The sequence below is a fragment of the Diplodia corticola genome (genome assembly GCF_001883845.1).
Source record: "Diplodia corticola strain CBS 112549 chromosome Unknown scaffold7, whole genome shotgun sequence".
Taxonomy (NCBI): domain Eukaryota; kingdom Fungi; phylum Ascomycota; class Dothideomycetes; order Botryosphaeriales; family Botryosphaeriaceae; genus Diplodia; species Diplodia corticola.
In genome coordinates, this window is record NW_017971486.1 from 426,701 (window position 1) to 449,082 (window position 22,382).

At 57.2% G+C, this 22,382-nt stretch overlaps 8 protein-coding genes across 8 annotated transcripts; 5 read left to right on the forward strand and 3 right to left on the reverse strand.

The window, feature by feature from the left end:
* Positions 1-714: 714 nt before the first annotated feature.
* On the forward strand, positions 715-1,748 carry BKCO1_7000135 (hemolysin-iii channel protein izh2; the record flags this gene model as incomplete). Its single annotated transcript, XM_020278580.1, has 2 exons — positions 715-1,206; positions 1,359-1,748. 2 exons carry the CDS (start codon positions 715-717, stop codon positions 1,746-1,748), a joined length of 882 nt encoding a protein of 293 aa, XP_020133510.1.
* Positions 1,749-2,185: 437 nt separating this feature from the next.
* On the reverse strand, positions 2,186-2,542 carry BKCO1_7000136 (uncharacterized protein; the record flags this gene model as incomplete). Its single annotated transcript, XM_020278581.1, has 1 exon — positions 2,186-2,542. One exon carries the CDS (start codon positions 2,540-2,542, stop codon positions 2,186-2,188), a length of 357 nt encoding a protein of 118 aa, XP_020133511.1.
* A 397-nt stretch (positions 2,543-2,939) lies between these two features.
* Positions 2,940-4,051, forward strand: BKCO1_7000137 (sco1 protein; the record flags this gene model as incomplete). The annotated part of the gene is made up of 4 exons (XM_020278582.1): positions 2,940-3,218; positions 3,287-3,496; positions 3,557-3,875; positions 3,939-4,051. 4 exons carry the CDS (start codon positions 2,940-2,942, stop codon positions 4,049-4,051), a joined length of 921 nt encoding a protein of 306 aa, XP_020133512.1.
* Positions 4,052-5,241: 1,190 nt separating this feature from the next.
* On the forward strand, positions 5,242-7,845 carry BKCO1_7000138 (oligopeptide transporter; the record flags this gene model as incomplete). Its single annotated transcript, XM_020278583.1, has 5 exons — positions 5,242-5,300; positions 5,432-6,774; positions 6,830-6,931; positions 6,992-7,531; positions 7,631-7,845. 5 exons carry the CDS (start codon positions 5,242-5,244, stop codon positions 7,843-7,845), a joined length of 2,259 nt encoding a protein of 752 aa, XP_020133472.1.
* A 1,379-nt stretch (positions 7,846-9,224) lies between these two features.
* On the forward strand, positions 9,225-9,845 carry BKCO1_7000139 (bzip transcription factor; the record flags this gene model as incomplete). The annotated part of the gene is made up of 1 exon (XM_020278584.1): positions 9,225-9,845. One exon carries the CDS (start codon positions 9,225-9,227, stop codon positions 9,843-9,845), a length of 621 nt encoding a protein of 206 aa, XP_020133473.1.
* Positions 9,846-10,264: 419 nt separating this feature from the next.
* Positions 10,265-10,985, forward strand: BKCO1_7000140 (fungal specific transcription factor domain-containing protein; the record flags this gene model as incomplete). Its single annotated transcript, XM_020278586.1, has 2 exons — positions 10,265-10,417; positions 10,461-10,985. 2 exons carry the CDS (start codon positions 10,265-10,267, stop codon positions 10,983-10,985), a joined length of 678 nt encoding a protein of 225 aa, XP_020133513.1.
* Positions 10,986-14,021: 3,036 nt separating this feature from the next.
* Positions 14,022-17,190, reverse strand: BKCO1_7000141 (histone-lysine n-methyltransferase; the record flags this gene model as incomplete). The annotated part of the gene is made up of 4 exons (XM_020278587.1): positions 14,022-15,090; positions 15,138-15,334; positions 15,493-15,908; positions 15,960-17,190. 4 exons carry the CDS (start codon positions 17,188-17,190, stop codon positions 14,022-14,024), a joined length of 2,913 nt encoding a protein of 970 aa, XP_020133485.1.
* A 2,529-nt stretch (positions 17,191-19,719) lies between these two features.
* Positions 19,720-22,048, reverse strand: BKCO1_7000142 (abc1 domain protein; the record flags this gene model as incomplete). Its single annotated transcript, XM_020278588.1, has 2 exons — positions 19,720-20,935; positions 21,006-22,048. 2 exons carry the CDS (start codon positions 22,046-22,048, stop codon positions 19,720-19,722), a joined length of 2,259 nt encoding a protein of 752 aa, XP_020133664.1.
* Between the last annotated feature and the right edge of the window lie 334 nt (positions 22,049-22,382).

The following is a 22,382-nucleotide window of genomic DNA, read 5'->3' on the forward strand; positions in this document are numbered from 1 at the left end:
ATGTCCGGTGGCATGAGAGGTGGGTCAGACGGATCTTCATGCGATGTCGGGCTCGCATCGCCGAGCCATAACCGATTGCCGCGCCCTCACCGATCAACCTGGATTTTGTCGGTCGTGGTCCCAACAGTTGTTTCAAATGGGACTAGCTGCTCCCCATCTTTGCCCGACATGGGACCCCATGATGTGCGCTCAGTTAGCAGAGCGTGGATTGCCATGGGAAAGAACCTTGTGAGAGTGATTGCCATTCGACAGTTCTACATCTCTCGGAAACCGACTTGCAAGAGCCTTTGGGACCTAGATTAAAGCTTTCGAGCCAAGTGCGAGCCACCATTCGTGGTTTTTGCACGACGCTCGGGGCCCTGGGACCATTTCGTACCATGGGGTTGGGGACCGGAAAATGTTGGCCACCTCACGATCGGATCGGAACCTTGCTTGGCCTTACCCCACCTGCCGGGTACTGGTAGGTATAAAATTTCGCCACACGTCCTTGGGTACCTGCGTATCAGTTTGTTGTTGCATCCTTGCCAGCGTTTTTTTGGGGGGTTTTTTTGTATCCCTTTTCGTCCGTTGTGTAAGCGTTCTGCATTGTTGCTTTATCTCCAGCCCTTCGACCAGAATACCTGCCAGTGACGACCAGTCAAGCCCAGTCTCACGGGCCCCCGCAATCTCAATTACCCCAGGATTCCAGCACTGTCGTTGGTTGCAGCTGCGAAAATGGAAGAGAAAACCAGAAGCAGACCAACAAACTCATCCACCACTCTGCTAGCCTACAACGAACTTGCACCCTGGCAACAAGACAACGAATACATCCTCACGTCTTACCGGCCGCTCTCCCGCTCCTACGCCCGTTCGATCCGCAGCATCCCGACCCTGCACAACCAGACGGTCAACATCTGGACGCACCTGCTCGGCCTCGTCTTCTTCGCCTCCCTGGCCCACCACCTCTGGCGCACGCTCGCGCCGCTCTACGCGACGGCGACGCACGAGGATGTCGTCGTCTTCGCATGCTTCTTCGCGGGTTGCTTCTGCTGCCTGGCGTGCTCGTCGGCGTACCACACCTTCATGAACCACTCGGAGAACATTTACGAGAGGTGGCTGCTGCTCGACTTCCTCGGCATCCTCTGCCTCATCGCGGGCAGCTGGGTGCCGGGCGTCTACTACGGCTTCTACTGCCAGCGGGCGGATGCCAAGTTTTATCTTACGCTGGTGAGTGACTGATATGTTGTTGTGTGCATAGAGTCTGGTGGTCTGCCAGACAGACTCAAGTGCTCCCCCCCCCTTTTTCTCCTTCTTTTCTTTTTCGTTGTTTCCACTAGTCTTGAGCACTGGACGAATTATTGCCGACATCATCCCATCAGATACTGGTCCTCGCGGCAGCGTCCGCCATCGTGTGCCTGGTGCCGGCGTGCCGCAAGCCGGCGTGGCGGCCGTTCCGGACAGGCATGTTCCTGGCGCTGGGCGTGGCCGGCTTCCTGCCCATGGCGCACGCGGCGCGGGCGTATGGCGTCGGGCTGGCGCACGAGCGCATGGGCTGGGGCTTCTTCGCGCTCGAGTTCGTCCTGTACGGCGCCGGCGTCGCCGCCTACGCGACCAAAGTGCCCGAGAAGTGGGCGCCGGGCGCGTTCGACGTGTGGGGGTCGAGCCATCAGATCTTTCATGTCTTCGTGCTGCTCGGGGCGGCGGCGCACTTGAGTGGCGTGGTGAAGGCGTTTGCGTGGAATCACGGGGTCGGTATGGGGTTGTGTTGAGAGGGGGAGGGGGGAGTAGTGATTATTTGAGATCTGTACATCTTGCAGCTCTTGCTCGAATGTGTGTGGATTTTTTTGTGGGCAGTGGGAACATGTGTCCGGACGTCCATGTAGATTTGAGCATGGTACTCGCACGGCCAGATGCCGGCTTCAACTCCTCATTCAAACCCGGATGCGATGCCTTGTGGGATGTGTTGTAAGCAATGGCCAAGGGTGTCCCAATGCCGGTTCACAGAGAGTGTGCTGATAGAGTTGTCAAGCATTCGTGAAAGTTGTAAGGGATTTGAGAATTAAAGTTCGCGCAATGGAGCTTGCTGGCAGCTTTCTAGTAAGAAAGGAAATTACATGATTGGAGCAGGCGTAGTATTGCCGGCGGCAACAACTGAAGCTGGAAACGAAACAGAGACCAAAATGATTCAGGGTAGAAAAAGAGAACTTCAACTGCTCAGGAGACCCTCAGCCACGCCCCATTCCCCGGCCTTGGTCTGGACGTCCTCACTCTTCGCCTTGACGTCGGCGTTGAATTCGGTCGTGTCGCCACCGGTCAGCATGGTGAGCTTGCCGGTAGTGTCGTTGAAGAGGATGTTGGCGAACAAGCTGCGCTGCATGACGTCGGTCTTGGTCTCGCGGTTGTTGTTCGAGGCCAGAAGCATGCGTAGGGTGTTGTTGACGAAGTCCCACATGAAGTAGACTTTGCCTTTGCGGACCGCCTGCTGCGGGGGAAATTCCGGCTGGGCTTCGATGGCGCTGATGAGCGTTTGAATCGAAGTCCTGAGATCATCGGTGGTAGACATGGTGGAGAGTTGTTGACGGAGTCCGGATGAACATGTAATGAAGTGTGAGAAGCTGTGTTGGAGTGGTTTGGAGACGGACCTGGGAGGAGAGAAGGCGGTATATAGACCAAGTAGCAGCCTGCTGGAACCTTCGAGACAGACACAGGTCGGGCAAGCGACACTCAATGCGATACGCGATCGACTGGGATGAGACCGAGTCGACGCGTGTGCGCAACAGAGGGACGCGCAGCAGTCGCGCGTTCACGTGCAAAAGTGCATGACTCGCTCGGGGCGGGATTTCCGTGCTTTGCCCGCACGACATCACCAGCTCCATTGCGCTAAATCCCCGTCAACTCCAAGACTTCGTTCCTGCTCTGCTTCTCCTGCTCCGTGCCCAGACGTGCGTGCCACTTCGACAATGGCTTCCTCCTGCGCTACCAGGCCCAGCGCCTGGTCCGCCGCCCTCCGTATCGCTTCCCACTCCAACAGCGCCGCATCCGCCTCGGTCAGACCATCTCTCGCTTCGACGTGCGCCCTCAATGCTTCGACGAGACGGTCCTACTCCAGCAGGATTTCCCGCTCAAGCTCCGCGTCCCGTTTCCAGTCTGCGTCGAGGCCCCAGGCCCGTCTCTTCTCGAGCACACCACGGAGCTGCTACAAGACTGTCGAGGAAGCAAAGTCGCGGTACAGGCTTGGGGTCAGTCCATCCCAAATATCTCGCAGAGATCCACAGAAACAAGGAACTGGAGCTGACGTCTCAGGTAGCCCTTCTCCATGACCTCGGCCCTCCTTTTCTTCGGTGTCGGTGGCGGTCTGATTATCTACTTTCGCTACGAGAAGGAACGCGTGCAGCGCCAGCGCATCGCCGAACAGACCAAGGGTGTTGGCCGTCCCAAGGTTGGCGGGGACTTTTCTCTCATTGACCAGAATGGCAACAAGTTTACCAGTGAAGACATGAAGGGGAAATATGCTCTGGTAAGTTGATTGGGTTTGGATGGTGCCAACGGGGACAAGACTGACGGCATATGGTCTCAGGTGTATTTTGGCTTCACACACTGTCCTGACATCTGCCCCGAAGAGCTGGACAAGATGGCAGAGATGATCGACGAAGTGAAGAAGGTTGCCGGCAACACTCTTCGTCCCGTCTTCATCACTTGCGATCCCGCGCGCGATACGCCTGCCGTCATGAAGGCGTACCTCAAAGAATTCCACCCCGACATCATCGGCTTGACCGGCACGTACGATGACATCAAGGCCATGTGCAGAAAGTACAGGGTGTATTTCTCGACGCCATCGGACGTCAAGCCTGGGCAGGACTACCTCGTGGATCACAGCATTTACTTTTACTTGATGGGTCAGTTCTCTTTGATTGGACGGCAGGCCAGGCGAGCAATACACTGACGACATGGCCTTGCAGATCCCGAGGGCGATTTTGTGGAAGCGCTAGGCAGGAACGAGCCTGCACCGCGGGCGGCCAAGATCATCATCAATCACATCGGCGACTGGCGCGGCAAGTTGGATCGTGACTAAAGACGTAATTCTCGGATGGTGATTGGACTCTCTGCTCATATCTCTGCATGCGGTTTTGTAGGTGGCGGCTGATGTACCATCAATGTAAGAAATAGAAGAAGACGCGGTAGGCGAACAGCTTATCGCAAGACTCGAAGGAATGTGGGTCGCGACGCGGGCCCATGGGGTCCGCAGCACCAGGTGTGGGAGACATGGGAAGATGTGTATCTTTGATGAGCAGGGCGACCCTTGGGATTGGTAGCGTGGCAGTCAACAGGCTTCTAGGCTGCTCCCGGATCCGGGTGGTCGGGTTGTGTTTGGCCAGGGTGAGCATTCTGGAATGCGTGGCGGATACCAGGTATGCATGCCATTGCTTTCAATGCGGAGAGGGGAGCATGGGTGCCTTGCAGTTGGCACGATGCACGCCCTCCTTCCCAAAGGCTGCTAACGCAGGCGCTGGCGCTGGCGTTGTGGGGGGGTCGTACCAGAAGATGGGCAGATGTCGCTACTCGACCGTCACCACGTGAACCGTCTCTTTTTTCCTCGGGCGACGCCACAGCGCAAGACCGAATCTTGCCGTCGCAGACGATGGGGCTCGGAGCGAGCAGGTTGCACGTACTACGCAGAGCAACACGACGGCCTGCCTAATTGAGTCAGGCTGGAATTCCGGCAACCGCCAAGCGAAGGCGACGGTGATAAGTGGCCGCACAGGCGGGCGCTTGATTGGCCGGCGCCGGTTGAGCTGCGGCGCAGAGTCGTAAAACGGACGGTTCACTATCGCGACGCCTCGGGTCCGTCCGATGCCCAGCCGCTCCACCCTCCAGCTGAAGCTTGTCCTGGCTAGTGCCGGAGCACCGTTGCGCCCCTGCCGTCGAACTGCCCACCCGCCACCACCAATGGCCGCTTCCGAGCCCGTCGTCTATCGCTACCGATGGTCCTAGACCGCTAATCGTCCACGCCGGCATGCCCTTCCCTCTCGCCGCTGCCTCACCACAAACCGAATCGTCTTACTCGTATTGGCAGTTGACTGCATGCTACCGACCTTTGTTTCCAGCGCAGGCCCGGCCACATGCACCCACGCTGTCCACCCAGCCCGGACGATGCCCGTCCGAGGCCCCCTGCCGACCTGCCATGTGTCGCCAGGTATATAGCCTCTTGGTCCGCCCGTGCATCTCTTCTCAGCCCTTACCCATCGATCGCCGCGGCCAACCATGAACGCTGCTGAGAACGTCGACCCCTCCGTCGAGGGTATGGGCCACGCCCACCCTGCGTGAGTATACCCTTCTGCTCTCGGTCCGCGAACGTGTCTGGGATTAAAAAACTTGTTGTATCTTCCAATGTACCTTGCATAACATAGTCATGGTCGATCCATACTTATCAACTATACTGACCTGTGTATAGCTCCTTGGACGAAAAGAAGCCTTACCCGGCCCAAGACGATGTGCCTGCCTCCCCCTCCCACAAAGACGGTGCTATCGAGATCGGGGAGGATGAGGTCGCGGACGACCACCTACCCGACCCATTCGTCCCTTTCGATGACCTGCCGGAAGAGCGCAGCCGTGTGCTGACCGTCCGCGCCGTCATCATGGGCTGCATTTGCGGTGCTCTCGTGAATGCGTCAAACGTCTATCTGGGTCTCAAGACTGGCTGGACCTTCTCCGCCAATCTGTTTGGCGCCATTCTCGGCTTTGCTGTCATCAAGTTCTTCTCCGCAGCATTTGCCGAGAACTTCCCTATTTTGGGTGGTGGCTTCGGGCCCAAGGAGAACAACATCATCCAGACGGCCGCCACCGCGTCCGGAGGCCTGTCGAACGTCTTCGTCTCAGCCTACCCGGCCTTGTACCAGCTGGGCCTCATGAGCGAGAAGCCGAGCACCGATTTCTGGAAGATTGTCTCGCTCACCGCCGTGGGTGGTTACTTTGGTTTCTTTTTCGGCACCCCTCTCCGCAAGTTCTTCGTCATTCACGTCGCTCGAGAGCTCCGCCTCATCTTTCCGACTGCCACCGCCACGGCCATGACGATCCGTTCGATGCACCAGGCCGTGTCCGGCGAGGCCATTGCCAAGATGAAGACCAAGGCCCTGGCCTGGTCCTTCACCACCGCTTTGCTCCTGCGTGTCGTGTCGCAGTACGCTGTCGGCATCCTGTGGGACTGGCACATCTTTACCTGGTTCTTCATCTGGGGCAACTACAACAATCTCGCCATCAACGTCGAAAACTGGGGCTGGCTAGTCGAGTTCACCCCTGCCTTCATCGGTTCCGGCATGCTCGTTGGCCTCAATGTCGCCATCTCCTTTTACGGCGGCAGCATCCTCGCCTGGGGCATCATCGGTCCAGCCCTCGTCCACAACGGCGCCGCCTTTGGCGTTGCCGCGTCGGACGACCCCAAATGGGAGGGTTACGCTTCCTTTGCTTCGCTCAGCCTGTCAGCCTCGAACAAGGACACGCCTAGCCCCCGCTACTGGCTCCTTTGGCCCGGCGTTCTATGCATGATTGCCGTCTCCTTCACCGAGCTTGCTCTGCAGTGGCGTGTCTTCGTCTACGGCTTCCGCGCCATTTCCCGTGGATGCTGTGGTGCCATATACGCCATGGGCCGCGCCGCCGGCAAAGAGCTTGGTTATTTTGAAGAACGCTCAAAGCAAGAGCTTAAGGATGTTGTTGAGGACCCCGCTCTGCCGAGCGAGCGCGTCAGGACCTGGATGTGGCTCCCTGGCTTGATCCTAGCCGTCATTACGAGCTGCGTCGGTACGAACAGACCCGTCCTTCTTGGTTGCGCAAACAGAAGCTAACATTTGAGAAGTCATGGGCGTTGAGTTCGATATGCCCGTCGGCATGTCCGTTCTCAGTGTGTTCCTCGCATTCTTCTTCAGCTTCCTTGCCATTCAGTGCACGGGTGTCACAGGTAAGCAGCAAATACGCAAAATCCAATCATACCAAGTGGTTGCTGACTGAGAGTTTCCAGACATCACCCCTCTTACCGCTGCCTCCAAGGCCTCTCAGATCGTTCTCGGTGGCGCGACAAAGGGCGAGCAATGGGGCGTCGCCCATGCGCAAAAGCTGAACCTGCTGGGCGGTGCCCTCGCCAACATGGGTGCCAACCAGTCAACCGACCTGACGGCCGATTTCCGTGTGGGTTTCCTCCTCCGGACCCCGCCGATCCAGCAGTGGATTGCCCAGGGCCTGGGCACCATCGTCGCCGTCTTCCTCGCTCCCGGCATGTTCGTTCTGTTCGCGACCGCGTACCCTTGCATCCTCGACACCGAGGCAGAGCACTGCGCCTTCTCCGCCCCCTCGGTGTCTGCTTGGCGCGCCGTCGCCATCGCCGTCACCGATCCGGACTTCCCCATCCCGACGAGCTCCGGCATTTTTGCCATCTGCTTTGCGATCCTGGGCGCTGCCATGGTGCTCGTGAGACATTTCCTTTGGGTTGGAAAGCTCGAGTGGGTGAGGGCGTACCACCCCAACATGATGTGCATTTCTCTGGCCTTTGTCCTGCCTCAAAGTAAGTTGATTCTTTTCTCGGAATATCTCTCTCGCCCCCCCCCTCTCTTTTTGGCGCCACAAAACGCGCGTTTATGTCCCGGACTGACGAATTTTGTAGCTGTCTACGGTCTCGCCATGATCATGGGCGCCCTGCCCGCCTACATTTGGGCCAAGCGGAACCCGGAGAGCTTCGACATCTATGGCTACGCGGTCGCTGCTGGCCTCATCGCCGGCGAGGGCATCGGTGGTGTCGTCAACGCCATCTTCCAGATTGCCGGCATCTCGGGCGACTTTTACGGCAGCAACATCGCTTGCCCTGGCGATTTGTGTTAAGAGAGGCCATGTAGAAGGTGGTCGTGTGATGAGGGAGGTTAATGTGTGAAAAGTGTGTCCGTTGTGTTTAAAAACGATACCTTCGCTATTCTTTTATAATGAGACATGAAATTATTGATTCAAAATCACTGACCTACGCCTCTACGTGAAATCACTCATTTCGACTTTGTGGCCACATACCGACGACTCCACTTCGAACGGCGGCCTTGATGCGTCTCGGACACCAATGCCATAGCTCGTTTTCTGACAAGATGGTTCCGCTTATCCATTCGTCCGTCACCTTGGTGATCGGTCTTGTAATTCTGCCCCAGCAGATTCTAGATCGGGTCAAGAGAACCCTTTGCGGGCCCAAACTGACATGGTAGCCCTGTCTATTTGGTCCCCTTGTTTGACATGTGTCGAGTTTTATTATTATTGTGGTATTAAAGTATATAGGTACACTAGAAAGCAAACCAAGGTCGTCGTCTGGCAAGGGTACCGCGGGAGTGCCCGCTCTTGGAGCTCAGTACACAAGCTGCCCTTAAAAAGTGCGTTCAAATAGAGCAGGTCTTGGCACTGTATGTTGCTCCTCTTTGCCAAGCTACTTCCCCGCGGCTAGCTTCACGCTACTTTTGGTCTTTAAGCTTTGATGGCCATGGCTCTCGATTATTGCAAATGCACGGAGTGAAAAGGACCAACAATATGGTGCATAGCAAGTGAGGATTTCCTGAAATGTGGTAGTGTTATAACATGTTGTGATAGCGGTGCGAGCTGGTCAAAGCGCCTAGTCAACGGCTATCACGGCATGCATTAGACGGCTGGGTGACCAATTATCTTGGGTGGGACGCGGCCGAGGTCTGCGTGGAAGGATAGATCGGATGGGCTCGCCGAATACGACGGTGTTGAAGTGCATCTGCAGGGGAAGAAGATGGCCAAGCGGTGCCAAGTTTTTGTCGAGTTACGTATATACTGGTGGGAATCAGGGGAGAGAGTGCGCAGGGAAGGGAAGTATGTGCTCGGCAGCAATCCGATTGGAAGGGCAGGCCAGGTGATTGGTGGATCCTATGACCGAACCAATCCAACAGAGATGGCTACGTCAAGCTTCAGCAGCATTAGAGCAATGAAGAGGCGCTCGTGCTGGGTGCATGCATGCGCAGATGGCACGTCGCGACAGGCGGCGTAGCGCAGCTGTGTTCTTGTGATGAGGCTGGCAGATGCGGCAGCAATTGTCCCACCCCGCATGCAAGATGGGAGAAAGCCAGCCCCTAGGCTCGGGACAGGCCCATCCTGTTTGCAGTCCGGTGGCTGAGGTCGCTAGCTATCTCACCCACGTAGGCGTCCCGCCCAGTTCTGAACACGATTTCAAGTGCGCCGCTCGCCTTCCTTCTTCCCCAGCAATCATGACACCAGCACCTCACTTCGACCGCCATGGCGTTGCGGATCCCATGCTGCTGCACACCGAACTGGGCAGTCTCCTCAGCGATGCCTTCCTCTCGACCCTCCCAAACGCTGGTCCAAGCCCTGACATGGCGACGCCGCCAAACGACTGCAAGCTGCAGGGCTCCTTGGCACAAAGCGTGTCCACGCATCAGGACGGCCCTTTCCCCGGGCCCTCGATGGACACAAAAGGCCAGCAGCGGACGTCCGGGGCGAGAAAAGCAGCCAAACGCAAAAAGGCACAATGCCCGACGCAGGCCGGCACGCCGAACGAGCGGGCGCGGCGCGAGGTGAATCTGGAGAAGAACCGGCTGGCGGCGAACAGGTGTCGGAGGAAGAAAAGAGACTGGACGGACAAGCTGGAGGACAGACACCGCAACCTCTCCGTCCACAACCAGCTCCTGCACGCCGAAATCTCGGGCCTCAGGGACGACATCTTCGCGCTGAAGGACATGGCGCTGCGGCACGCAGACTGCGGCTTCCGCCCGATTGACGACTATGTGAAGCGCGAGGCGGAACGCGTGCGAGCACAGGCGCGCGGAAGCTGTGATTTTTCGTCTTTGCCCTTCTCCGAAAGGTTGTAATTCCGTAGGTATGCTAGAAAAAAAATAACATTATTCGTGGGCGGCGCGACGCAGGGCGACGCAGGGCGAAGCAGGCGAAGCAGGCGAAGCAGGGCACATGGGCTGACGCGGGCGCGGCTCGACGCTACGGAGTCTACTGCGAGCTTTGCGAGAGCTTATTAGGCAGAGCTTAGGCAGAGCTTAGGCCGCACCTGCCACGGCCTGTGCCAACCGGCGTCATCCTGTGCCCATCGCGCCGCCCTATTCGCAACCGCACTGCCACGCTGCTGCCATATCTCGGTGTTCCCACTAGGCCGGAAAGTGCGTGTTGCCGTGCGCCCGCCATCCCGGCCCGCCAGAACCTGAGGCTGCACGCCTCCACCCGCTTCCGCTCCCCACTCGTCTCCCACCCGTCTCCCACTCGCCTCCCACGCCCCGCCATGCTCCCTTCCATCCGGCCCAAGCAGGGCCCCGTCGACGGCGTGCAAGCGCCGCCCCATCCCGCCGCAAATCGCCGCCGCCAGTCCGCCCAAGCCAAGCGCAAAACCGTCGTTGCTGTCGCTTGCCAGCCCTGCCAGCGCCGCAAACACAAGGTATATGGCGCCCGAGTGCCTCCGTCCTGTCTGACCATTGCAGTGTGACGGCGAGCGCCCAACCTGTACGCCGTGCCTGGCAAGGAACCGATCCGACTGCGCCTACGACGCCGAAGGCGATCAGCGCCGCACCTCCGCTCTGAAGGGCCGCATTGAAACCCTGTCCAGGCAGGTCGACGACCTCAAAGACATTGTGACGGCCATTGCTGTCGACCCCGCCCCCCAGCGAGCCTGTGAAACCGCCCGTCAGCTTGCTGCCGATGGTTTCCTGAACACGGCACAGGCGGCCCATGCCCTCCGAGCCCAGCTGCGCACCTCTTTTCCGCGCCGGCCAAAGACGCCGCCCCCACAAGCCGAGCACAAGCATGGCCTGTTCGCCTCGGACCCGCCGTCGTCATCCTTGCCCTTCACCACCACCCCGGAAACCGCCGACTGGCATTCGCAAGCCCCGTGGCTGTTGGAACGCCGCATCGACCTTCATCTGTATCAGCCAGACTATGGAGATATTCCAATCGACGTAAGTGCCTCGCCTTCTCATGTTCAGGAGTGTGTCTGGCGGGCTGAGTAAATCTTGTCATATAACGTCCAGGGCCTCGGAAGTGACCTTTGATGCTGTCAACCAGCTGTGGTGCTTTCCAGGAGGATCACTAAAACCCGTTCTTTCTCCGACTCAGGCCGGCCGCTCAGTTCGAGTCGCCGTGCCAGACTGCTGGCCTCTTGTGCGCGCTCGTGGACAGACGTCGTCCTTCTCAAGATGACTTCTCTGGGCTACGCTGACGCCTCGCGCATCGCATAGCCAGACATTTCCTTGGCTTTGTCAGTCACACCGACGAATCAATTGCCGCACATGTCGACTTTTTCACATACAGCTCGCCGTCAGGATTCCCGGGGTTTTGGGTATGTGTCTTGGTTCCATGTGCTTTCTCCGTCGCCGGTCTGGTTGACTTTTGCACAGAAATTCGAGCGACTCGGTCGCCGACACAGGTCCGAACGCGTCGAGCGCTGCATTCCGGGACCATCCTAGGTATGCTTCCATACCTTTACTGTTCCCGGCCAAGAATTTTGTCCGAGTCTCGGGTGCTACGCGATGTCCTTAACATACTACAGTATTTCGACCAGACTTCCCGAAGATGTCGATTAGCCATCGGGCATGTCGGATATATCTGCGTAGCTAAGATCATTGCATCTTGAGCCGCACTTCGCTCCTGGCTGAGGGCTAGCACTGGTGAGATCGAGGCCTAAAAAGTGCCGCCTTTGCAAAGACCCCCTCGGTTGGGGTTGCTCGGAGAACTGAAGATTGAAGTTTTAATGGGGAATGAGTCAGCTCGTTTTCTTCTAAGAGCTGCAATCTACCATTGCACATTCCGTATGACAGCACTGAACGTACCGGCTTGTTCGTGGGTCGACATGCAACTGGTCATCGAAGCCCGTGCATTGTGCCAGTAGGGAGTCGGAGTGAGCCCGAAGTCGATGAAGTATGTTTGCTGTTTCTTAAACTTCTTAGTTGGGTATCCACATTGAGTGCAGGGCGTCGAATATTCGAAGTCCTCCAGAAAAGGGACCCCCCCCGTTCACATTCACCGTGTCGAGGTCGTGCAATGTCAGCGCGACAAGCGGAAAGGATATCTCAACCTGCGGGGCTCTCTTCGCCACCACGCTAGACAGAACACTAGCGAGGCGAGTGTCCCAAAACTCATAGTAGTCGCACACTCGTCCAGGGTCATCGACTACTGTCGTTCGTACACGCATCACTCGAATGTTGACGAGACACGGTTGTCATGCAGCATTCCACACCATCACCGCTTTCTGAATTATTGGGCTTCATTTGGCTAGGAGCAAGAGTACGTTTACGCTATGCACGAATGGGGCCATTGTGACGTCTACTTTCCTCTCCGCCCCCAGTGGCGTCTGTTCGGACTAACGAGCGCGGCAAAAGACGCCTCTGGGGTAATTTCCACCCCCGCACATTCCACATTTGAAGACTTCGATTACCTGTGACCGATCATGGTATCCCAGCCGGGCGGGTGGATGGGCAAGCTCTCGGTATCCCGGCATGTAGCTCTACCCGGAATGTTCGAAGGGTGGGCGGTGCCCTATGTAGCCGCTGCGTCGTCATGCCGTGTTAGCAGCAGCAAACGGCGAGTTCGTGGGAAGCGTTTTCCGTAACCAGAACGGAAGCGCACGGCTGATGTCGACGCAGCTCTGCTCTGCTCTCTCTCTTTCTCTCTCTCTCTTGTGCTTTGGTCGGTCTCCAACTGATTTTGAATAACCCTTGTCAAATATGTACGTCTGCTACTATATACATACACGGCACAGGGCTATCGTGAGGTCTAGTAACGTGGCGACTGTTTTCTTTTGCTCTCGCATACACATACGTGCATGAATACTGCTCACAGAGCACAATTTATACAAACCGATGCGGGATAGTTATATTCGCACAACGAACATTAGCCGTTACCTCTTGAAAATTTCTAGTTCCATGCTCACTCAACCTAGGGCTCAATTGAACGCGCCCTGTTGACACACCAGACTCGGGAGGTCCCTCTCTCTTCTCGCCATCTCTCAAGCGAGCCTCACCCGCACCGTTAAAGCAGGTTGTGCGGTCCAGCGTCGCCATCATGAAGTTGATCTGGAATATATACACCTTACATCACATTATTTTCTCCACTCCCTAGTAGGTCAATTATTGGTCCCCCGGGCCCTCCCTCCATGTTCTTTTTTTTTTGAAAAAAAAAGAAAACGAAAGAAATATTCATCCCTCCTCCATCAGTGTCTGTGGGAGATCGCACTGGACAGGAGAGAGGGGAGGAAGGGAACCCCCCCCAAAAAAAAGAAACAAACGTTAAACTTCGAAAAGGAAACACGTTACTCCCATTACTATTAACAAGAGGAAGAAAACGAGGATGAAAAGAGGATAAAAACGCCTACTCGCCTACCTATACGGAACAGTGATGCATCAGTTAGAAGAAGGAAAAAGAGAGGAAACCCGGCATTGTGCACCTAGTTCTTTCCCTCCAGCCCACACCAGAAACCCGTTTTTATGCTTAAAGAGAGAAAAGAAAGAAAAAAAAAAAGAACAGGGTGATACGTATTTGTCCCCACCAGTTTTTCATGCGTTGCAGATGCGAAAAAAAAAAACACCCCCCAAAGAACCATCAAATGGATCGAACGGAGAAAAAAGGGAGGGCACATTCTCTTGTCGCTGTTCATCCTCCCCAGTCCAAATGAAAAGAAAAAGAAAGAAAAAGGTCTCCGCATTCCCCTTAGACTGGCCATCTACGGCCCGTTCCTGAGCTTCCATCCAGCCAGCAGTTACGTATACCCATGCAGGTGGCTCGAAAGAAAAGCAGGCGGGGGAAAATGATGACAAAAAAAAAAAACAACCCGAGCCCTGACCCCGATCCCGAATGACCCAGAATACAGAATGATGCATGCATGCTCTTCACGCAGTCCACGACGAATCCTGCGCGACCTGCTACCAGTCATTGAAACCCCCTCCCACTCTCATCATCATCATCAGCATCCGTTTCGTATAAGCGCGCAAGACTCAACAAGACACACTGCCTGATGCCGACCCCTGAATCCACGTCCAGCCCACGGCAAATCAAGCATCCAGAACAGACCGGCTTGACTTCTTCTTCACAACTTTCCTCGTCGGCTTGTCGGCCTCGGCGTCGCCTTTCTCAAAGCTCAGCCCGTTGGGCAGGAAGGACAGCCTCGCCTGCTTCAGTGCTGCAACCTTCCCTGTCGAGACCGGAGCGCCAGCATCTGCCGAGGTGATGGAGTTTTTATCGTTAGCCGTGGACGTGATGTTGGATGAACTGGCCATACTAAGTTCCGTAGGAGAGGTCGACGCCGAGTCGGTTTCCGAATTCGAGCTCTGCGACTCGCTCACTTCTTTGGCACTCTGAACCATGCGAGCTCCAGTGGATTTCCTGATGGAGCTTGCCCTGCGTGTAGTTGTGCTGTTGGAAGAAATTGACAGAGGCGACTTTGCCTTGGGAACCCTCCTAGCCAAAGTCGGTGTGGCCCTGTGAGACTTGGACGCGCTCGGTGGTTCCTCGTCCTCGTCCTCTTCGTCGACGGAAATTGCGCGGTTGCTGCGTGTGGAGGTGCGGGGCGGAGCAGACCGCGGTCGCCCCTCGGGAGTCGCAGCAGTCTTCGCTGACGAGGATCTTGAACCGGGGCGTCGTGCAGACTTCTCGGCTTGCAGTCTACCAAGGGCAGTCTGAGCTGCGCCCTTCTTGGGACTGATAGCAGTCTGCTGCTGCCTGGTTGCACGTACGGGCCTGCCACTGCTCGACGGCTCTGGTGTACTCTCATTCGATGATTCTTTCGCAGCAGCAAGAGATCGTCTGGCCGCCCGCTCGTCCCGGCTCTTCTTGTTCTCAACGGTTGGGGTGGACGTAGCTGCCGTGACCGTATCCATGAGCCCTTTCAGGCCCTCCTTCGTCTTCGACAACAGGTTTTTTCCGGTCTTCGAAGCCGCTTTTGAGGCGGCTTCAACCAACTTCGTGACCTTTGGCTTCTTCTTCGGCCTTTCATCCGCATCATCCGGGGACTTACGCTTGTGGCCAATAGCGGGCTCCTTGGTGGGTTTATTCCTACGCCGTCCAATGACTCCTGCGCAGTTCCAGCTTCCGCAGTAACATGGCTGTTCTGGACCATATGACCTGAAAAACGTAAGAATATCCTCAAGAACTGAATGCGGATGACTTACTCGAAGTTGTAGTGCCAGGTCAATTCCTCCCCAGTCATGATCGGTCTGTTCGCAAATAACGCCATCCTCTGCTCTCCATTGACAGTCCACTTCTCCATCCTGCAGTTGGGGTCACACGAGTGATTGACGAAGCGGGCTATATTTCCGCGATACCCATCAATGATAAGCTTGTCGTAGAAATTCATCAAGTAGAAGCACTACGTCAAATCATTAGCAGCTTCCCGAGGAGATAGACAGACAGCCCAGGCTCAATGTTACGGCAGATTAAACGCCAGACAACGCTGTAATGGAGCGTGTATTCCCGGAAACCCTCAAGGCTTCCATCCGTTCTGACTAAGAAAAGTTCCAAGCTTACCTTGTGGTCTTTGTAAACCTCGTTCATTCTCTTATCACTCTCTTGTTGGGTGATGATCTCGCCAATATACTCTACGACAATCTGGTCATCCTGGAATGGTCGCATAGCCCGGACACCATGTCCGCGAGATTCCGTCTCTACAACCTCGACACCGACGTTGAAACTCTTGAAGTACTTTCCCTGGCGAGTCTCGTCCCTGTAACGCTTCTGCAAGTTGGTAAATTGCCGGTTGCCGCAATCCGGGCCAAGATTGCAGCTCCTGTCGTCGCACTCAAAGAAGAGGGAGGCGTTGAAGCAGCCGTCCCTCTCGCATCTGCCGACGCAGTTGCAGGTTGACGCTTCCATCTGCCTTTGCTTTTTGCATTGATCCTTCGCCCTCGCCTTGATTTCTTGGGCGTCTTCACCCTTGTACTCGTCTGTTTCGTTGTTAGCTATGCTAGACCATGGGGCGTGTAGCTGGTACTTACTCTTCTTCATCTCTCTCCAATCCTTCACCTTCGCCTCTTTCGGGAGAGGAGAAAAGATGTCGTAAGGCAGCTGAAACGGTTCGAATGGGCGTTTGTGTTCGGGCAGCTTTTTCTTCGGATACAGATCCAATTTTTCTGCCATCAAAAACATTGGGAGCGGAAGAGCCTTGTTCACCGGAGTTCCGTCATCCTTGTTCTTTGGCTTGTGACCAGGGACCGTAGAGAGCGATCCGGCAAAATCGTCCTGGCCAGTGTTGTGATATTTGCCCGCGTTGAGCCAGGGTTTGCCGCGACAATCGCCATATCTCAGGTCTGGCCTGGGGATCTGAGGCCCCGGCTCGGGCGTGGGTTCGGATGCTGCCCTCTTCCTTTGCCTCTTCACCGGGCTGTCTGACTTGCGCAAGGCGACCTTGGACGAGCCCACAGGCAGGCTCTTGACCGCGTCGAAGGCGTCGCGACCGCGTTTGCCCAATTGCGACGCGGCACGCTGGTTCGGCTTGCCGACCATCTGCCCCGGTCGCGCCGATTTCCGAGGCGAGGCCGACTGCACGTCGGCCAGGCTGTCATCGTCGCTATCCACGCGAAACTCAGCGCGCAGCCCGCTCGCGCGTCGCTTTGAAGCGCGTTTCTTGCCGTTATCCGATGTGGGCGACAGCGACTCAGGCCTGCCAGAGACGAAGATGGGGTCGTGGAGGGTTTTGCGGATGTAGGTGCCATCAATGTACTTGGTGGGGGTGTGGATTCGCGTGCCGGCGTTCTCCTTGTCGTTGTAGGTCACGACGGAGGTGCGGCTGCGGCCGCTCTGGCGGCGGTGGATGGGCTCATCAACGGATTGCGAAGGGGTAGGGGGCTCGGTCGAGGCAATGGGCTCGGGCTGGTGGGTGTCCGGCTGGTGCGGCGACTGGAGCGGTGTGTCCTTTTCCTTGCGGTACTTGGCCGGGGTGTGGATGCGCGTGCCTGCGTTTTCCTTGTCATTGTATGTAGCCACGGCGGCGCGCGCGCGAGAGCTGTGCCGACGGGCAAGCAGCGAGTCGGCCTGCGGGTCGGCGTGCTTGGACGCGTCCTCGTGCATGCTCTGGTCGTCGGACTGGCTGGTCGGCGGAGTCGAGGCCGGGGCAACAGGGCTGGCGGGGTGTATAGGGTCGGCGACGGTAATGTTCGATAAGGTAGACGAGTCCGAATGCGGCGAGGCTGGGCGACCCTGCGGCTTGGGCGGGGCAGACGACAGCATAGTGCTGAGGTCCTGGTGGGTGGCGGGCGCGGGAGCGGAGGAGCAGCTCGCGCGGAACGGTGGTGGAGAGGAAGGAACGCGTGCGCGTGCGAGGAGAAGACCAGAGTGCTGGGATGTACGGCCGAAGCGACCAACGAACGAGCAGCAACCTCAGGCCGGACTCGCGAACACGGCTCCGCCGTGACACCAGACTGGGCGAGGCGAGGTCGGGGAGATGGAAGGGCGGCAGCGGTGGGCGTCGTCTTACGGCTCGCGTGTGATGGATTGGGAAGGCACTAGGTAAATAGAAGAGTCGGTGGCCGGCCACCTTGCGCAACAATATCAACGACCCCTCGCCTGCCCTCTCCCGCAGCCCGCATAATCCCGCACATATGACTCGCCCGCCTCTGCCGCCTAGCAAACCCGCCCGCCTGCGGTCCCTCCGCCGCCGCCGGCATGGATATCCGCCCCCTTCACTGACCCATTGGCCTCGAACCGCTGTCCCGCCGCGCTGCCCTCCGAATGGGGACCCTCCCTGGGCATGGCTGCCCTCCAAACCGCGCCCATGAGCACCGGGGGGTGCGCTCAGCCATGCCCTGCTGCTGACCATGAAGCTGGGAGCACACCAGCCGTCTCCGCGTGGCGATTCCAGAGCATGCGCGAAGTGAGTGCCCGTGAGCCCGAACGAAGCGCTGCTGTCCGTTCCGACTGTTGGGGGTACCGGCATGCCCTGAACCACGCGTCTAGGCAGTGGCGGCTCCACCATCAGCAACTAGGTATCCATGTATTCGCCCCATCGGCCGTCTCCCCACATGCAGCCTCAAGTGATGCCCGTCAAACTTGCGTGATGCCACCTGCTGCGTATCTTGTTGTTCAGCATCCAAACAGCAGTGATCGCTGTCAATCGGCCCGCCTCAAGCCACCCCTTCTCTACACTGCGTGCTTTGGGAGCATTCAGGTACATCCTCCATGCCGAGGAAGCATCTGCATGCCCGCATATGGCCTCTTGGCTCCGGTGTCGAGGCTATGTGGAACCGCTGCAGAGACTTCACTGCCTCGGCTGATGCACCTTGGAGTGACTGGTCACCGTCTTTTCTGAGACTTCCATAGGACAGCAGGTGTTTGACGACGGGAGACTCCCATGGTGCTCCAGCATTCCTTATACGATGGCCTTTGAGCTTGACATGGTGAATGTGCTGATCCAACTTTACCCTCCAGACGATCCTCTCTCACGTGGCGGTGACGCCCAAACCCCCGGCCCCAAAGACGAGCCACAACATCTTTTCTGAGTTCCTTTTCTTTCTCCTCAAACCGGTCAATTTCAAAACACGTCACTCGTTTCGGTCCATGGGGATGGCCATGACTTTCTTCCCAGTGGGGGTGTACAACAAAACCTATACCCCACCTCAGTCACGGCTTGTCATTGGAACAGCATTGAACAGGCTTGGACAGACACGCTCATAATCTTAACAAAGTGTGGAAAATCGATCGAGTGGTATTTGCAAACCTCAAGAGTCCGATTCGTCGAGACTACTTAGACTCTTCCTGTTGCGGCAGCCAGTCTCCTGATCTGAAAAGCCACCCTTTCAACAATGGCGATGAACACGTGCTTCACGCTTCAGGCACGCATCGTACTCTCCATAAGGCAACCATTCCGGCCCCCCAACGAATACCGCATCCCAGCATCCAGACCCTCGTTCTGTGACAAAATTGCCGTGGTTTGCGGCTTGCCCTCCGATACCCGGAGCTCGCTCCACTCATGAAACAGACACTGGCTTACATTACCCAAAGCCTGACGTGGCCAAGTATAGACTGGCCATATGGGTTGCGATAAATTCGTCATACGTGAGGTAATAGATGGGTCATGACTGCCTTTTAACCGTGCTTCAGTCCCGTCACAAGCAGTTGTCTCTAAATGCGGATACCCCTGCCTGTTCACCAGTATGCTTCGCGACCGCAACCCAACTTGCATTCTGGATAGAAGGCCATGATGGAGATTTAAATTAAACCGCGTTCTTCCATCTGATGCTGGCTGGTCTGACGCGTGGGATGTTGGCGCATGCTCTTCCGCTCGGTAGGTTTCTTTCAACAGCGTTGTGGAACATCACTCCCGATGCTCTCCTTGGCAGACTCCCAGGTCTGGTGGTGCAGCCAAACGGGCCTAGCCATGTATTGTGCAACAACAATCTTTTGATCTTAAGAGTTCGAGCCATCATCTAAGTGACCTCATTTTATAGAGAAGAGGCTGCCCGAGTTTCAAAATCTCTACAAGTACCGTCAAATCATGTGCCCATCGCCGGAACGCGTCACGATACGATCCATCAGCTTCAGTCATCAAGCCGACGTACTCTTGCACAAAACCTCTCGTCTTGCTTAGATTTGTTCTATCATCTGCCCCGGCTCAGGCTCTGACATGAAGGGAGAATGGACATGCCCGGAGCATGTGATACCATCAATGTCATTCAGAGTGGAGTTTGTGCAAAACCTGTCAACGGTAATCTCATTTCGCATCAACACGTGCACCCGTTGGGTGACACCCACCTATGGGCATCAGCCCTCAAACACGCCATGGTTGAGCTCGATGCCCATATCCTTTGCCATGACCTTCATCTGCGCCTCGATCTCCTCCTCCATCCCTCCCCCCAGCCCAAGCTTCTGCTTGACCCATGCATACCACCAGAGAGCGTCGCTACCCAGCAACACGAACCGGAACCTTAGATGCTGGACCCAGTTCCTCAGCCGCTCGCCCGTGGGCAGATCCCTGCTCTCTGCCAGCGCACGACTGGCCCACAGCCCGGTGATCTTGACGCGGTTCACGGGGCTGCCCAGGAACTGGTTGTTGCCCTGGACGATGCGCAGGTTGCGCCCGATGAAGATGAGCTCGCGCGGCCACTTCTCCTCATCGCCCAGGATCTGCTTGATGCCCGCCCGCATCTTCATCTGCATTTCGTACGCCCGCTCGCCTTCCGTCTTTCCCTTCACCCCCTTCCGGAGCTCCGCCGACGTCGAGTTGTCGCCACCAGTGTACGGTCGCATCAAGGTCGCGCTGGCGAAGAGGTCTGGCGAACCGATTCCCCAGCCCTTGACGATCTCGGCAATGGTGGCGTTGTCGAACGTCATCAGAGACTTCCAGAAGAGCGCGTACTGGTGCCGGAAGGTAGGATTCATCTGGATGTACAGCCCGTGGTCGATGAGTACGATCTCGGGCTTTCCGTTGGGCAGGCGCCGCACAAAGACGTTTCCGGGATGAGGATCACAGTGAACGAGTCCCCAGAGGAACATCTGCGCGCTGAAGAGATCAACCATGGTGGTCATGACATCACTGAGGGACAGGCCGAGACCGCCCTTTCCGTCCAGTCCGCGCCAGCCTTCTCTGTGAGGCTTGAGCTGCTCCTGGTTGGGGTCATTGTGCGATATCGACGAGACAGCTTCTTTCGAAGGGGGCTCAAGCGGTACGCCATTGCATCCGGGGCTGCCCTCCCGCGCACTCCCTCTCCAATGATTGGTGACGCCTTCCTTGTCCCAAAGCCTCGTCCCCTCTATCCACTCAGCGGTCATGACCCGCTTACTGCTGAGCTCCCGGTATACCTTGGGGATATACACGCGCCCACGCAGCCGCGGCTCGCCCTCGACCAGCACCTTCATCTTCTCCGAATTGTCCGCCTCGTTCTCGAAATCCGTCTCCAGCATCAGCCGCTCCGAAATGTACGGCACCAGAGAATACAGCGGCAAGTCGAACCACCAGGTATACACCTTCGCCATGACCCTACAAAACACGCGTTAGCACAACCACAACAACGACACTTTCCAAAAAGATCAGCAGCATCGCAACATACTTGAAAGCCCAGAGGTCCCACCCCACCTGCGCCGCAATCTCCCTCTTCTGGATCTTAATCGCCACCTCCCTCCCATCCGGCAGCCTCGCCCAATGCACCTGCGCCACGCTCGCGCTCGCCCTCGCCGTCCTCTCCATCACGCCCCTCCCCTCCACGCCCTCAAAGCTCACCCCAAACACCTCTTCGGGGCCCCTCCCCCCAAAATCCTCCCTGATCACCTCCTCCACATCCGCCCACCCATTCTGCGGCGCGTCGTCGAACATGCGCGCAAACATCTTCTGGAACTCGGGCGGCAGGATGGCGCTCTGCATCGCGATGGCCTGCCCGATCTTGAGGTACAGCCCGCCGTTGTCGCGCAGCAGCGCGAACACGCGCTCCGCGTTGCGCCGGTGCACCTCGCCCAGCGACGCCGCGAACGGCGGGTCCGCCCGGAAGTTGATCTTGTAGTCCAGCCCGACCACCAGCCCCGTCCAAAACGTCCGCGCCGACCGCGTCCCCGCCGCGTTGTTCCACCGCGTGTCCGCCACGTACGCCCCGCCCAGGACCGCGCCCGTCCAGGCCAGCCGCCGCGCCCACTTGCGCGTGCGCGTGCGCGGGCGCGTGCGCGTGCGCGAGGGCGTGTGCGGCTGCCGCGACGATGACGATGATGACGATGACGACGATGACGGTTTCTTCAGTGGGTTGTGGGGAGGAGGGGAGGGGATGACTGGCTTGGCCGCATGATTGGGAGGCTTATCGGTTTTTGCGGGCTTCTGAGTTGTCGCGGGCTTTTGAGTCGTCGCGGGCTTCTGAGGTTTCGCGGGCTTTTGAGTCGTCGCGGGCTTCTGGGTATTTGCGGACGTCTTGGGTTTCGCGGGTTTCTGAGATTTCGCGGGGTTCTGAGATTTCGCAGGTTTCTTGGGCTGCACAGGTTTCTGGTAGGTCTTGAGGAAGCGGCGAAGGACGATCGAGGGCGTCTGCGCGTCGCGGGCGATGGCGACGGTGCGACTCAATTGTAGGATGTGGTGGGGAGCTCTGCAGGCGCGCGGCAAGCCATTGTACATAGTGGCGAGCCTTTCGCGATTAGTTGAGGTGGAGGTAGAGTTGCGTGACTGGACTGAGTGAGCAAGGAAGATTTTCGTATGGCGAGAGGCTGCTTATGCGCCAGCTCCAGTCGATGACGATATGGAACGCGTCGATCCATGCTGCACGCACTGGGAATCGCCGTCCCCGGCTCGGATCGACCCGACAACCCCCGAGCGCCGGTCCCTTCACGTGCCCTCACGCATACAAATGCACGAGCAGTAGTATGTGCCAATTCCACAATAACCGGTGGGCCAAGAGCAAGAGACGTGTATTATGAAATTCCTAATCCCGAAAACGACTGGATACATCCAA